General features: G+C 40.1%; 1 protein-coding gene across 1 annotated transcript; it reads left to right on the plus strand.

Annotated features, from left to right (window-relative positions):
- The first annotated feature begins 1,632 nt into the window (after nucleotides 1-1,632).
- LOC113016854 (ADP-ribosylation factor-like protein 4C) lies at nucleotides 1,633-3,417 on the plus strand. Its single transcript, XM_026160010.1, has one exon. The coding sequence runs from the start codon at nucleotides 2,154-2,156 to the stop codon at nucleotides 2,736-2,738; it is 585 nt and encodes a 194-aa protein (XP_026015795.1). The 5' UTR covers nucleotides 1,633-2,153; the 3' UTR covers nucleotides 2,739-3,417.
- The last annotated feature ends 13,137 nt before the right edge of the window (nucleotides 3,418-16,554 follow it).

Below are 16,554 nucleotides of genomic sequence, written 5' to 3' on the forward strand. Positions count from 1 at the left end.
GGGAGCACTGACAGAGGCGAGGCTGCCAGACACTGGCGCCACCGGGCCCTCTGACCACCACCAGTAGGCAACGGGTGAAGTGTCTTGCCCAAGGACACAACGACCGAGACTGTCCGAGCCGGGGCTCGAACCGGCAACCTTCCGATTACAAGGTGAACTCCTAACTCTTGAGCCACGATCGCCCCAATCTGAGAAAAAACCTTATCAACGTCCCAATATTCTTTGCAATGATTGATGATTTTATTTTGCGTAGTAACGTGTATAAAGAAAATTACATCTAAATGATGAAATTACATTAATTTTGCTTTTAGTTGTTTTTTTTTTTATTAAACCATAGTTTATGATTTAGTTAACAGCTGATATACATAAACAAAAAGAGAGAGGAAACTGTTTTGGAACATTTTTGGTGAATTTTTCCTTCCATAACTATAACTCTATATTGAACACTACACATCTGTATGTCACTCAGCATTTCAACAAAAAATAATCAATGAAACTTTGGATTTATTTATTGGAAAATTTGTGCATAGAGTAAAAAAAATTATAATAATAATTCTGCAGAACAATCTTCATCATCACTGTTAAATTATTTATTTATTTAAATGTTTTACTGTAACTGCTGCATAAGTTAAAGGTGGATCTCGTTTTAAGTACTCTATATTCCGTTACTTACATTTGTAGTGGCTGTCCTGTGAGGACCACGTATCTCTGAATTTTTAAAGAAAACAGGCCTGCTTTTTGATTTTTTTTAAAAAAAAGCAAAACAGCTGGCTGAACATATTACATTCAGTCATTGTCACAGATGCTAATCTGAAATTGCTGCTGAGCCGGCATCTGGTCAGCGTCACTGTTTTATTAGATGGTTAGCACTGACATCACCTCTCCATCATCGACGCAGCTTTCCTTGCTAATGTACTAAAGAAGTTGGTCATCTACATCTGGCAGGAGACTAAAGGTGATCATACCAAATATTGACTTTCAAACATGTTAGAATTGCCTAGTATGCTGTGTTTCCATGTTTGCACATTTTTCAATAAGTTGCTCCACCTATTTTCCGTTTTCCTAGAAACATATAAAGAAATGAGTTGAACACCTGTTTGGAACCACTGCTGAAACGCACAGTGAAGATGAATCCTGCTCCATGTGAGTGTTGCTTTTGGTTGAAACTAATTACTGACTGCTTGGAATAACTTTTAGCTGCTTCTCTGTGAGTCCGTCTGTTGGGGCCAGCTGGTGCTTCATTCTACATGTTTCCAAATTTAAGGGCCATGTTTCATGACTTCAAGCTGTGCTGGGTAATATTTGGTCGATATTGACTCACTCTCCATCCTTTCCATCTAATCCCAGGCTTTATTTGCCTTCTTCTTTCTTTTGTTTTATGGCGCCAGAGGCAGTCACTTAAATTACTGACTGCAGGCTGGGGGAAACCATTTTTGATATGTATTTATATTTATATATACTATCTTACAATTAGTGTATCTTTATATCTGCACTCATAAAGTCACAGCTGCTTGTAGTTGCGCATTTTTACCAGCAGGTGTCAGAGTCTCACAGCTGAGGACGCCTCCCTGCGCAGAGGAAAGGCGACTGAACACCTTTCATATTAAGATCCTTTATCCACCCCGCTGGCAGGTTTGCTCTCACGAATGTGAAAGGCTTTTATTTTTTAAAGCCCTTTCGCGTAACCGGAAGCCAGATTTTATTGTGTTTTTCCCGTCTGACTTGACGCGTCTCTCCATGGCAGCGTTCAGTGGCTGATCCACGCGTCACGCTTCATCGCTTCGTGCTTGTGTTGTGTGCCACTACATGAAGGCAGCTGCTCGGAGACAAGCGGCCAGATGCGGAGACGAGTGTGGTGCGCGAGAGTGCATGCAGCCGCTGTACGTGCTGTGATTTGACAATTTGTGGAGGGCAGATGCAGTTGGAGTGAGTCCAGGGATGCTGCGGCGTTTCTTGCTGCCGGAGTGCCGCCGCGCAACGAGGGGCTGTGCCCCCAACTTCTGCTGAGAGAGGAGAAGCCGTTTTAATTTTTACGCGTTTTAATAACCCACGATGGATCACTCCCGGGACCTTTAAGCGTCCCCTGCGGTGATCTCGCTCGCTGCTGTGGGGCTGTGGGAGTGCACGCTGTCTCTCCTCCCCAGCCTGCAGACATGGGGAATAGTTTCTCCAATCTGGCTGCCTTCCAGTCCCTGCACATAGTCATGCTCGGCTTGGACTCTGCGGGCAAAACCACCGTTCTCTACCGGCTCAAATTCAACGAGTTCGTCAACACGGTGCCCACCATCGGCTTCAACACGGAGAGGATTCGGCTGGGAGGCGCGGGGGCCTCAAGGGGCATCAGCTGTCACTTTTGGGACGTCGGGGGCCAGGAGAAGCTGCGGCCCCTGTGGAAGCCTTACAGCCGCTGCACGGACGGCATCGTGTACGTGGTAGACTCTGTGGACACCGAGAGGCTGGAGGAGGCTCGCACCGAGCTGCACAAGATCACCCGGTTCGCCGAGAACCAGGGGACCCCGCTGCTGGTCATCGCCAACAAGCAGGACCTGCCCCGGGCTCTGGACGTCGGGGAGATCGAGAGGCAGCTCGCTCTGGCGGAGCTGAGCCCCTCAACACCGTACCACGTCCAGCCGGCCTGCGCCATCATCGGAGAGGGACTGGACGAGGGCATGGACAAGCTGTACGAGATGATCGTGAAGAGGAGGAAGTCACTGAAGCAGAAGAAAAAGAAGCAGTGATGCCAGGCTTTGGCTGGATGATGGCTAATAAACTATGACGTATCCCATCTATAGAAACAGAATGGATTAAACAAAAAAAAGAAAGAAGAAAAAACACCACAGAAATACTGCAAGTCTCCATATAGGAGGAAAATATACTCATAGAGATGCAAAATGAGCTGAAAATGCATATCATATAAACTCATTAGCATCCATACTTTCCTGTAGGAATGCGTATTTGCAGATGAAATCTATATAGTATATTCATGAATAGCATAAATTCTAAAAAAAAAAAAGTCATATTAAAGTCAGATTCATGGGAAGAATATTGATTGTTTACCTTGGTAGATGACTGTTTTAATGTTCTTCACAGGCAGTTGTGTCTGTGCACACTGTGGCTCTCGCTGCACTCTCCCTGATGGAGGAGTATTAATAGGACTGTTTCATTGGGGATGTGTGTATTGTAGCGGAGATGTTTTATAAAGTGTATTGATCCACTGGCAGAGCTCCCTGTTGCTGTGCTGTGCACAGATGTGAGAAGGCAGCTGTAACTGTGATTAGGGATGCACTCATGCACAGATCAGTGTTTAGAGCTGCGAGGTGGTGTTACACCAAAGATGATTCCCAAGAGATGACACAGAAACTCTGCTTTGGTGGGGTTTTTTGTTGTTGTTGTTTTTTACAGCCTTCCCTGCCAAACTGAGATATATATATACCTGGTATGACTGGCTTAGGAGTAAAAAAATTAAATAAACTATGTTATATAGAATGCATTTGAGCTAGGGCTGCTCAATTATGGCAAAAATGATAATCACGATTATTTTCACTGAAATTGAGATCTCGATTATTTGACGATATTTATTTAACAATAACAATGTATTGAATAATGACTTTAAAGATTGTCAAAAAATAATATAAAATAGTGTGCAAATACTGATAACAGTGCAAATGTTTGCAATATAAAAAATAAATGAAAAATGTAAACATCTATGTTCAGTGAACTTTGCAGTGTTGCTCTGTGGTGCAGCTACGACACCGTAGCAAAGTTTACACAATATGTCTAATTGATCCACGTAATGTTTCCACACCACTGAAGTGTTTTTTTTACCTCTCTTTTCAACCAACGGCAGTCACTCTCCTCTCCAAATAACTTCTGCTTAGCTTTCCGAGCTTCCCTCGGGTCCTCTTAATCAACGGTCCCCAACCCCCGGGCCTCGGACCGGTACCGGTCCGTGAGTCGTTTGGTACCGGGCCGCGAGAGTTGAGGCTCAGGTGTGAAATGTATAGTTTTCAGGGTTTTTATCGGTTTTCAGCGTTATTTTGTTATCGTTTTGAATAAATTTCTTTTTTTTCGGTACCGGTACTAGTTTTATTTTGTTGTATTTATCCACGACACCTTAAAGGCCGGTCCATGAAAATATTGTCGGGCATAAACTGGTCCGTGGCGCAAAAAAGGTTGGGGACCGCTGCTCTTAATTGTTGTGACACGTGTTCGAAATGCAGAGAGGTGCGCTCGATTTGCCACACGGAGCAGCGCGAGAGTAAAGCACAAGGGAGGGGCTAATAATCAGCTCAGTCATTTTTAATGATCGTTGAAAGCCCAGATCGTGATTCGATTAATTGAGCAGCCCTAATTTGAGCTATCTGAAATCAGTTCTTCCTCATCCCTCATCTTGCTCATTTTCTGTGTCTTCCTCAGTGGAACCACCTTTGATTATCCCTCCTCTGGAAGTCAAATTGAAGGCCTTCTGCTCTGTGACAAGCTGATTTGATCTGTTTTGGAGAATTTTACAAATGCTGCATCTTTTTTTCCCCCCTATTTTTAACAGTTCAACTTTTTTCAGCTATATATGCAACTGTTTTATGTATTTAATGCAATATTGCCGCAAGAATAATACAGCTTGATGGTACAAGAGTTGCACATGGACACTGTGGGTCCATTTAAGCCATTACATGTAATGTTGGCTATAGTTCAAGATTAATTTTACCTAATAAAAACTGGACATTGCAGATTAATATAACTCTTGTTAGTGTTGGCTGATAAATACAGCAAACACTGATTATATTATTTGTGCATCCATCTACTCTTACTTTTCACACAAAATTCTCTCTTAAATTCTCAAACTTAAATTTAGTTATAGCTAATAATGCTGAATGGAAGGGAAATCACACAACCAATTAATCAAACTACCATCAGAAATCTTACACCAAAACATGACATAGTCATCAGCATATAGAGTCATTTTTAGCTCCTTTAGTTGCTCTAAAGCAAACCAGCTGCCCCTCAGAGTGCTTGAGAAGTGTTATGAGTGCATCCCAGACTGATTCAACCTCCTGGCAGTGAAAGGACACGTGTTCAGAACCTGTTTTCATCTCCAAGGTGCCAAAAATCTACATCTTGTCAAAGCTGCTGGTATTTTGGAGATGCCACAATTTGGCATTGATATCACAGGAATGGATATTTTTAGTCAGCTGTTTGGAAAAAACAGCAAATACAATTTTTGTTCCTCAAGCGCAGAATGTTTTAAAAGTCCCAGTGTTGTTGTTTTAAATAACAGCGATACTAATAACAGCCATACAAAGTCAAAATTTTAACTCAAATATAATAACTCAAAACTAAAACTTAAATAACTCAAAACTGTGGAAATAACTTGACATTTTGAGGTAACTCAGCTCTGCTGATCTGGAATTGTTTTCCCCCGTAGTCAAACAGTCCTAATTGAGATGTGATATTTCATCCCAAATCAATATTATTTTTAGTCACCAAATGCCATGTAAAATAAAAAAAACAAAAAAAAAAAAACAGGAAATGATAAAAAGCCAAACTAACCAAAAAACCACAAAGTTTGATAAACCTCTGTTGAACAGCACTGTTGGCTTTTGCAGAGGACAACCTGTGTGATGCTAGCAGCTTTGTCAAAATTCCCTGGGGTGACGATGGGTGGACAGTCGAGAAGCCGAGTGTCTTCCTGTCACAGTGAAGAAGTGAAACAAACCAACAGGCTGGAACCTGTTCAGCTGCTCATAAAATATTTTACAGAGTGAGAAATAACCATAAAGCTTAACATCAACATAATGTTTCACATACCTGAAAGCCAACTTGCTGAGGAGCCCATAAAAAGTCACTGACATTAGCATTTGGTCTTAAATGACAAGACTGTTGAATGTCTTGTACAGACTGTTCTCTGATGCCACATTCACGATGAAAGACAAGAAGAGATGAAGCAGCATTATTGTGCTGCAGCTTGATGTCTACAAAGTAAACAAACTGTCGAACCTTAGTCACACTGTAGAGGTGACTGTGTTGTCATACCTGTAGCTCAAGTGGGAAGACATGAATGTTAACTTTTTTTTTTTCTTTCTTTCTTTCTTTTTCTTTACAGTCAGGATTTCTGATGTGAACGTGGCATCTTTCTGCTAAGTCGAGCTGTGTCCAACATTGCATGACAGCCACTACTTCAGACAATGTAAATGATACAGTACTATAGCGTTACAGCCACGATACAGCAAGACCAAACTATGTATTACAAGCCAAAACAGGAAAAAAGGAAAAAGTATTTTTGGGATTAAACTCTTTGTAATTCAACTTGTGTGTTGTTTGACTTGTGTTTGGTTTCCAAAGTTTTAATCAGGGTGGGAAAATCCCAGCAGCTCCCAGCTAAAAAATATAATTTAAAGGCTGTATATCTGCAGTAAAACTTCATGGCCTTTGCACGTTTCACTGCTGTTGTGCTTCCTGATTTAAACTCAGATTTAGGTAGTTGCTCTCTTTTTGAGCAGCCTGATATTGTTTCGAGATTTTTACCTTTTTACTACTAACAATGCTAATGGTGTGTAAATTTAAAAATATAAATAAACTATAAAGTCAACAAAAACAACACTCATTGGCCACTTCAGTAGGTAAACTTGCATGTATTTAGCAACTGCTGATCTACTGTGATTTCCCCACACAATCGCCTAAAGAATTTACACAGAATGGTCCAAAACAGAGAGAAAAAGTCCAGTGAACAGTAGTTCTCTGGGTGTAAATGTGCTGTTGATTTCAGAGGTCAGGGGAGAATGGCCAGGGTGCTTTGAGCTGTTAGGAGGGCAACAGTAACTAAAATAAACACTTGTTACAATCAAGGTTTGCAGGAGAGCATCTCAACAGCAGTAAAAGTGCACACTGCCACTGCTGTCAGCTAAGAACAGAAAACTGATGCTACAATTCACCAAAACTGGACAAGATTGTAAAAACATTGTTTGGTCTGATGAGTCTCGATTTCTGCTGCAGCATTCAGATGGCAGGCTCAGAATTTGGTGTAAACAACATGAAAACATGATGGTGTAATGGACTGAGAGATATTTTCTTTGCCATAATTTGGCCTCCTCAGTATCAGTATATTTAAAAATTCTTTCCTGTCATTAGACAGTCATAAGAATGCAGTGACGTGGACAGTTCCAGGTGTCCCAGGAGCTTCAGTGCTAGTTTATCCAGGATCAAAGGCAGAACTGAAGTCAACACCAACAATTCAACAGCTTTAAACACCACAGCCTGAGTATTGTTGCTGACCACAACCATCCCTTTATGACCACAGTGTGCCATCTTCTGTGGCTGCGTCCAGCAGGATAACACACCGTGTCACAAAGCTCAGATCATCTCACTCTGGTTTCTTGAGCTTGACAGTGAGTTCTTTGCACTCAAATGGCATCCACAGTCACCAGATCAGCAAGTGTGATGCTGTCATGCCAATATGGACCAAACTCTTAAAGGAATCTATGCCATGAAGAATTAAACAGTTCTGGGGACAAAAGCAGGTCCAACTCAGTATTGGCAAGGTGTACCTAATGAAATAGTTGGTGAATATATGCTGTTCTGCTACACAGTAGCAACAGTATATATAATCTGTTTTATTGTAGTACATGCTGCTATGGCATGCAACTCAACAAAAATGAATTGGTCTATCGATTAAAGTGCCATATTGTTAATTGAAAAGACTGAGGCCATGTGCTTAGAGGTTGTTGCACCAATTAATTTACACTATATGAATATTGTTAATAGCTGAAGGTTTGCCAAGTCAGCTGGATTACCCCACTCTATAATTAAGGCCAATAAACTCTCTCATACACTGAGAAATAAATTGTTACCTTAAGCTGCCATGTTTAAAAAACAAAATATTGTGTACTGTATGGGTTTTGCTTCCTCCATTTAACTTGTGGCATTTTATGTTTAGGGATTATGAATAGGAAGCTCTGAAAGCAGGCTGAAATGCCATGTCCAAGGATAGAGCACAATCAAAGTGCTTGTTTTCCTTCTTTTTGTTGATTCGCTTTCTGTCTAGTGCCAAATATACCTTCCTCCAGTCATCGTGTTTACAGCCAAATGGCTTCCCGTCTTATTATTATGGTTTGTGTCACTCATGTAACTCAGTGTAATTGCAACACACACACTGTGCTCCTGAAATGAGACGGTTGTTATCTCTCGACTTTGGTTAAACTGTCTGGAGGAAGAAGAATGTATTCAGTGGTTTATCTGAGTATCAGACATGCTGTATCTGAGCTAAGAGGAGAACTGGGAGGCAAAAGGTCACTGTTTCAAGTCGCAGGCAGGCATGGGAATCCAGTGCCCGTATACGCAAACAGATATTTTAAGCTTTGATTGGATCTCTGAGGATTTAAAAACAAGCCTATAACAACACATGTGAGTAATGGATGATGATGCATTTTATTCTCATGGAGCTCGTGGAGCTTCTCTTAATGAAGAAGTTAACAGAAGTTCTCTTACTGCTAAAAGAACTACACAAATAGGACAACTAGTTTGCACATTTAGTCCTCCTTCCTAAAAACAGTTAAAAAAAAAAACTGTAGTTCTTAATATTTCTGTTTAAATGATTGTCCTCAAGTGTCCATAGTAATTATAACAGGAGAAAAGGTGAAAAGGACAGTTAAGAGCTCCAAAATCAGCACAGGGAGGAGGTTGGGGTTGATGTGTGGGTCAGCATCGGACATTGCTTTTTACTGTGCAGTGTCCCTCTGTTTCTCAGTCGGATCAACTAACAACTAACTTTCAAACTTTATGATAAAATACAGCGCTGCGCGAAAGGCTTAATCCAGTCCTCATTTATTCATGTTTTACTAGTGCAAACACAGCATGCAGTATATAAGGAGAAAAAGAGTTTGTAAAATTCTAATGAGCCTTAAAGTCAGTGTTTGGAATGGCCATATTTATTCCCCTCTACTCATTCATTGCTTTTTCTACTTCACAAATCTCCCTCTTCTATGCTCAGTCAAATAGGATTCTGTCATGTCTCCGTTCAAACTGTTGACAGAGCAAAGAGGTTCCAGCCCGGTTTGTATTTATCTGTCTTGTTTTCCTGCTTCCTTTTCTGCATGTTGCTGTTGGTGGGCCATCAAGGGGATTTCATGTTTTATCTGTGCATGCTGATAATCCTCCACACTTCCACCCTCGCCGTCCAAAATGGATGGCCGTCACATTTTTGCTTTGCATGCGAAAGCTTTGAACGCCAACGTTAACATGCTTAAAAATGGTGCTGAATGTGCACGGGTGGGATTATTTTATGTATTTAAAGCATTGCCAATGTTGTGTTGTCAGATTTTTGTTGACAGTTCAAACCGTTTGTCTAAACATGCGCTTGAATTACAGCATGTAGTTGAGTTACTGCAAATCACCAAGGATTAGAGTTCTTAAAACAACAACAACAACAACAAACAATTATATGGGAAAAAGCTATACAAATACAGGGCTGTAAAGGCCATATCAAGCACTCCCAATTAAATTATAAATTTTTTTAATTTTCAGTTTAAAATTGAAGCAGCTTTGCAGAAACAATTTATATAGCTGCCTGTTTATATCAATATTAAATGTTTACATAGAAAGCATTGGTTTGTAAACTCTATTAAATCCTTGACTTGAGCATTATAGCCATGGTTGGCCACTGGTTGTTGGGGAAAAATGTGTATTCACCAATCAGTTGGCGAGTGGTTGCTGGAGTTTTCTGACTGTTCCCAAAAAAGTGCATTACAAAAACCTACTTGCAATTGTTTTGATATCTAAGGGATTACCTCAGTTGAACACATTTTGCATGAAAGACACTTACGTGTCTGTAAAGACTTGCCAACTAACTGCTGAGCGGCAATGAAACTCAAGAGAGTGCAACACAAACCAGAAACGGAAAACTTTGACTTTTAAAGTTAAACTTACGCCTTACTAACAAACATATTTATACAAGTACAACCTTTACTTTGAAGGTGAACGGTGTTCCTTTTAAGCTTGTATCGAATATTTTAGTTTCACTGCAGCTTGGTGACCAGTCGGTGAGCATTTGCAAATAGACTGATACAAACAATGGGCCACTGCAGAAACATGCTAGCAACCAAACAATCACAAGAAAGTTATCACTTTTTGCAACCAATTGCACCCAGCAAATTTCACCAACCTCCAACTACCACTTACAAGTGGTCGGAGAATATGTAACAGCTGGACTCTGTGGATATGAATATGGATGCAGTAATGAATGAGACTGCAAGGTGGTGCAAGTGTGTACTTCTCTGGCTCTATTTTGTAAAAAGTTGGTGCAGGCTGTTATCTACACCTTACTGTCATGTGTGAAAAGTTAATATAGTGCAATGAAGAACTGGTACCATAAAGTCTTTGTTAAGTTCTGCCAAATAAATGTGCTATGTGTCTCTCTAAGCTAATCTGGTAATCACTAGTGCTAATAGCTAACATTGCTAGCTTCTCCACCCTCACCAGCTCATGTTACAAATGCATATTTCTACCTCATGTATGGTGTTTACCAGGGGTTCACTGATTGGTCTGTATGTTTGTGTGACTAAGGCCACAGCAAGTTAATAAGTAAATAATATACAAATAAAATACTAGGATTTTTTTCAGCAAATATGCAGCACAAACCTCTTGGACGGTATCACACAGCAAACCAGTTACAGTCAACCGTTCAGTGATTCAGATTCTGAAGCCTAGCAGAGACAGCTCTGTCAATCAAAGCACCTTAATAATGCATAACTTTATAAGAAGTTCACCTCCTCTTCGTGTATTATGAGAAATATGAAGTAGTTAACTGTAGAGACTTGAAGCAGGCTGTAAACATGTTTATTTCTGTTGTACAGCTGGACATGTTAACATGGAAGTCTATGGGGACTGATTCGATTTAGGAGCCAGACTAGTGGGCACATGAGTGACTGCAGCTTTTTGGCTTCATTTTTCAACTGTGTTGGTTTCACACTGAATCAGCCACAGCTGGTATTTTCAATTACAACCTTTGACTGCTACTGAAATGTCTCCTGCTGTAAAATGAAACACCCATAGTTTGTCTCCAAGGGCTTAGAGCCAATTTGTGTTTTCTGCATAAACACTGCAGGTCATCAAACAATTTCAAAACTTCAAAAATAGGATTAAAAGAATTCTTTAATTAATCAGTGTGGGGAAGTTTTCTCAATATGTCTTTAAATCTTCCTTCACTGGTGTCCAATCTGCCACAGACAGAATCAGTTGTTGTGTGATTTATTGTTGAATGTTGTTAGGGTTAGCTGCTGTTGAGACAACACAGGCTTAGAGGTTTTACTTGTTCTGATGATCAAGTAGAAAGCTGTTGAAACACTAAAGCTGACTTTAGTCTGGCCTTTTAGTCCTCTTTCTCCTCTGAGCTGCAGGTCTGCGACTTCAGGCCTTGATCTTTTTCGGTCTTTTGAGTCCATTGGTTGTAAAATCTTCTTGCTCAGCCAAAGATGTCAAATCTGTCTTCATCAGTTTTTCTGATCAAATCTCAGGCATAAACCAGATCTATCCTTTTAACATAAATATCCATAGATGGTATAGAATACATGAACTGCACATATATGTATCAGCGGACAGAAGGAAACATTATCTGCTTTGTGGCAAAGTATCAGAGGACATATGGAGCATTCTTTGATAAAGTTTCCACTTTACCTTAGGTGACTGAAATTGTAGCACTATATTCATTTGTTACTCAGCATTAATGGTGCGTGCCATTTGAAGTGGAAAATACGAAGTCCTGATTTCCAAAACTATGACCAGATTCTATCGATGAACATACTGCAGCTGTCTTTTTTTTAACCAAAAAAATAAATAAATTTACATTCAGCAATATTTACAGCAACTACCACTGGAATGCACTTAACTAACTCCCAGTTCAGTAGTAACTGCCAAGGCAAAAGGAAAGCTAGTAATGATATCCGATATCTAGTATCTGTGTTAGTGCATTGCAGTGTTACGATTCAGGGATGCAGCTTGCATTGGGTCATCAATTAGTGCTCTTCCCACCGTTTCAAATATAGTCATTTCTGGCTCCAAAAATCTACTTAACGGCATCCAATTTGCTAAAGCTGAGGCTTCTAAATGTGGCTTTGCCCAATTTTATATACAATACATTTGTGCTGTTCCTAATTTGGTCTCTTAGCCTTTAGTTTTATCTCCCATCTGAATACACCTGCAGCCATAGGACTGAAGACACCTAAATTCAAGGATTAGAAAGTGTGGGCCAATACTTTTGTCCATTAAGTGTGCGCTGTATCTCAGTCTGATATGAAAATCATACAGCACACACTGTGCATAAGGCTTCTTGAAGGACATTTAAAGCTCTTCTTGGATGTTTCTGCCTTTTGTTCTGTTCTCTGTCCACATGATCCCACACTGCTTCAATAATGTTGAGGTCCGGGCTCTGGGGAGGCCGATCCATGACTGATAGTGCTCCACTGTGTGTTTTTCTATCCGGGTATGATTTTATTACATATTGTTCAAGACCACTTTAAAAACATACGAAAATCTGTTGCTCCTTGGAAACAAAATATAAAGAGATGAGAGGTACCTTAGGACTTTTGTGCAAAAATCGTAAGCTTAGTTTATTAAAGCCCATGTTCTGCTTGCTTCACTTTGCTCGCTTAAATGTGGTCTTAAAAATATTTTCGGGCATGTTTTCTTTCTTTCAATGTAGTTTGCCATCACCAGTGTGTGAATGTGTGTGTGAATGGGTGGATGACTGGATGTGTAAAGTGCTTTGGGGTCCTTAGGGACTAGAAAAGCACTATACAAATACAGGCCATTTACCATTTACCATTCTTTTAACTTTTGCACAGATGCTAGCTGAGCTAAGCTATGAAGAACAACTACTTTTTTTCTGTAATTTACAATCTCATCATCCTGAAACATCCTTTTGAATGGTCTTTTTTTTTCATGTTGAATCAAAAACCATTTCACAGTTTCTACATCTGAAGTGGAGAAAAATGCATCATTTATTAGCAAACATTAGTTGAAAAAAAATATGTGAATTGTATATAAATACAAATAAAATCTTGACCCTGACTACAAAAAAAAAAAACATTATTATTATTATTATGATGATGATGATGATCATCATCATCATCATCATCATCATCAAAGTGCCACAAATCTAGGCTCTAACTTAGGGCTCCATAAAAACCTTAAAGAAACCCAGTCATCATGTTCTGCACCTCAACATTGTCCCAAATTACGGAAGAATGCAGGAGGAATTTCCACCATTCATCACATCTGGTTCTCTCTCGGCACATCATAATTTCTATCCTTCTGTTCAAAATGGATCAATAGCACACTGGAGATGAGCTCTTGCTATTAAAATGCAAATTCCGCCTATGCGCTGCTGTTGCAGCCGGTTCTCAATCATCCCTCATTCACCGTGTTTGGGTTTTTGTGAAGCCATGAGCCGGTTCAAGAGGAGGCTAATCCGGCAGCGTTTCCACCTGCACAGCACCAAGCCGGGTGAAACAAGAGTCACTGCTTACGTCACGACTGAGCCTTTATTTGCAACAAGGCTCATTATCATTTTAATTACAGGCTTGGAGTCTGAGAAAGAGAGAGAGTAAGAGAGCCATCAGCAAGTCATTTAATATCAAATTAAGTAGTGAAATGCAGACGACATATGAAATCTGCTTTCGGATTGGGCAAGAGCAAATCAGAAATTAAATATTTTAATATACCATAGAGTAAGACAGTTAAAATATGGAAGTAGTCTCATTGTGTTTGTATCTGTTTTACTCTAAATGGGATCATAACTTATAAAATAAACCTAAGTGAGAAGTAGGGTAATTCGATATTAATACCATCAAAAACAGTCGCCCCTTGCTGGCCAATAGAAAGAATGCAGATTTGATGCAATTCTGAGGCTGCGTCCATTTTTTTATACGCACAGAGTCTACAATCATTTTATTAGCTATATGTGTTCAGCAGCTCATTAATGCAAATATCTAATCAGCAAATCACGTGACAGCAGCCCAGTGCCTCTAAACTGAGCATCAGAATGGGATACTAATCTATTGAGCTTTTCCCCTCATAACCCTCTCTAGTGTTGACAGAGAATGTACCAAATAAAGAAAATATCCAGTGAGACGTAGCTCAGAAGAGAATGGCCAACCTGAGGAGAGAAACAGTAACTCAAATAACCACTCGTTACAACTGCAGAAGAGCATCTCAGCAGCAGCAGAAGACCACACCAGGTGCCACTCTTGTCAGTTTAGAATAAGAAATTGAGGCTACAGTTAAGCAAAACTAGACAATAGAAGACTGGAAAAATAAAGTTGCCTGGTCTGAGTCTTGATTTTCAGTATCTGAGGACTTGATTTCAGAATTTGGTGTAAACAACATGAAAGTTTTGTAATGAGTATTGTCTTGGCTCACTTTGGGCTCTTTAGTACCAACTGAACAATGTCATTCTGTTCGTTGTTTATTTAATATGTTCTCTGAGATTGTATAGATATGGAAAGCGCACAAAGAACTATAAAAAAAAAATAGATTTTGCAAAATAGCTTTTCTACTGGTAAATGTTCCCTTTAGAATAGTCACAGACCACTTTGATTACCTTGGGATATGTGTCACAAAGCAATTTAATTGTTTGTTTAAGAAGAATCTCCTCTCCCTGCTGGAACAGTGCAACCACATGCTGTCCAGATGGTCCCCATTATCCTTATCTTTAATAGGTAGGATTAACTCAGTGAAAATGATGCTACTTCCAAAATTCCTATATGTTTTTCAATCCCTCCCTATCCTGATTCCAAAATCCTTTTTTAAATCTCTAGATTCTCTAATCACTTCATTTATTTGGAATGGTAAACATCCAAAATTGAAGAAATCTATTCTTCTAATTTCCAGTACTATTATTGGGCCGCCAATATCAGGTGTTTGCTGTACTGGAGACACTACCATCTAAAAACGTCAACACCAGTTTGGGTTGCCATGGAGTCATATTCAAGTGGGAAAATTTCTCCACCTGCGACTTTAGGTTCATCACTCCCTTTGGCATTGCCTCTACCCAGTAACAATAGAGTTGTCCAGCAGTCTCTTAGAATCTGGTCTCAGTTTAGGACGACTCTGGGTCTCCGGGCTTTCTCACTTCAAAGCCCAGTTGCAGCAAACCACATATTTGTTCCCTCAATGACAGATAATGCTTTTCATATCTGGCATAGAAAGGGCCTAAAAGCTTTTGCAGACTTATATGTAGATGGACAATTTGCAAGTTTCTCTCAAATATCCACCAAATTTGGCATTGCTGCAGCTCAGTTTTTTCGTTTCTTACAGGCCAGACACTACGTGCAGACTATGACAGCACAATTCTCCCAAATACCTCCACACAATCCAGTAGACGATTTCTTAATGGTCAACCCAACCTCAAGGGCATAATATCAGCCTTGTATAATTTAATTTACAATTTACAATGCTCTTCAGTAGCTGCTATCAAATCTAAATGGGAACAGGACCTTACCCTTCATATTACAGATGAACTGTGGGACTCTATCCTTGGCCAGGTTCACAATATATCAATGTGTGCTCGAAATACACTTATCCAATTTAAGCTAGTTCATCAGGGGCATTGGTCTGGGGATAGGCTGGCACACATATACCCAGGGGTGGGCGCAGCCTGTAGAAGGTGTGGGTGTGCTCCTGGTACATTGTTTCATATGTACTGGTCCTGTCCTTTGTTGATCACCTTTTGGAAATCTGTTTTCCATACATTGTCTGATGTCCTGCAGCATCAAACTGAACCAGAGCCACTCTATGCTATGTTTCGTGTGGTCCAGAATCTGAATCTGTCCAACTCCAGACTTAGAGCATTAAACTTTTCATTACTGCTGGCCAGGCGAGCTATTTTGCTGAAGTGTGAAGTGGAAAGACTCTTCTCCCCCCTCACATGCACAATGGCTAAAAGCTACAATGTCCTTTCTGTGTGGAGTTTGCATGTTCTCCCTGAGTTTGCGTGGGTTCTCCCCAGGTATTCCAGCTTCCTCACACCGTCCAAAGACATGCACTTTATGGGGATAGGTTAATTGAAAAATCTAAATTGCCCATAGTTGTGAATGTGAGTGCAAATGGTTGTCTGTCCCTGTGTTAGCCTGTCCAGAGAGTACCCCGCCTCTCGCCCTATGACAGCTGGGACAGGCTCCAGCACCCACTGCGACCCTGAAAAGGATAAGTGGATGGATGGATGGTTTAGTTGGGCAGCAGGCTGCCAATTATTTGTTGTTTAATGGTCAGGATGGGAACAAGAATTTGAAAATTTAGAAAAAATTTGAAGCACTTTGTATTATTGTATACATTGCATTGAAACCTTTGTCTAATAAAAAGACTTTTGAAAGAAAACATAGCTTTTTTACCATAATACACACTGCTTGTGTGCAACTCCTTGTCTACAAGGAGAGTGAAGGGAACAAAGTGAGACCCACAGAGGCAGAGGAGCATAATATACGTCTTGAGTAATTGCTTACAGCAGAAAGGGAAAGTTGCATATTAAAAATAATTTAAGATTGATGATCCCGCCAACAATAATTTCTT

This window comes from Astatotilapia calliptera, chromosome 23 (assembly GCF_900246225.1).
Source record: "Astatotilapia calliptera chromosome 23, fAstCal1.2, whole genome shotgun sequence".
Taxonomy (NCBI): domain Eukaryota; kingdom Metazoa; phylum Chordata; class Actinopteri; order Cichliformes; family Cichlidae; genus Astatotilapia; species Astatotilapia calliptera.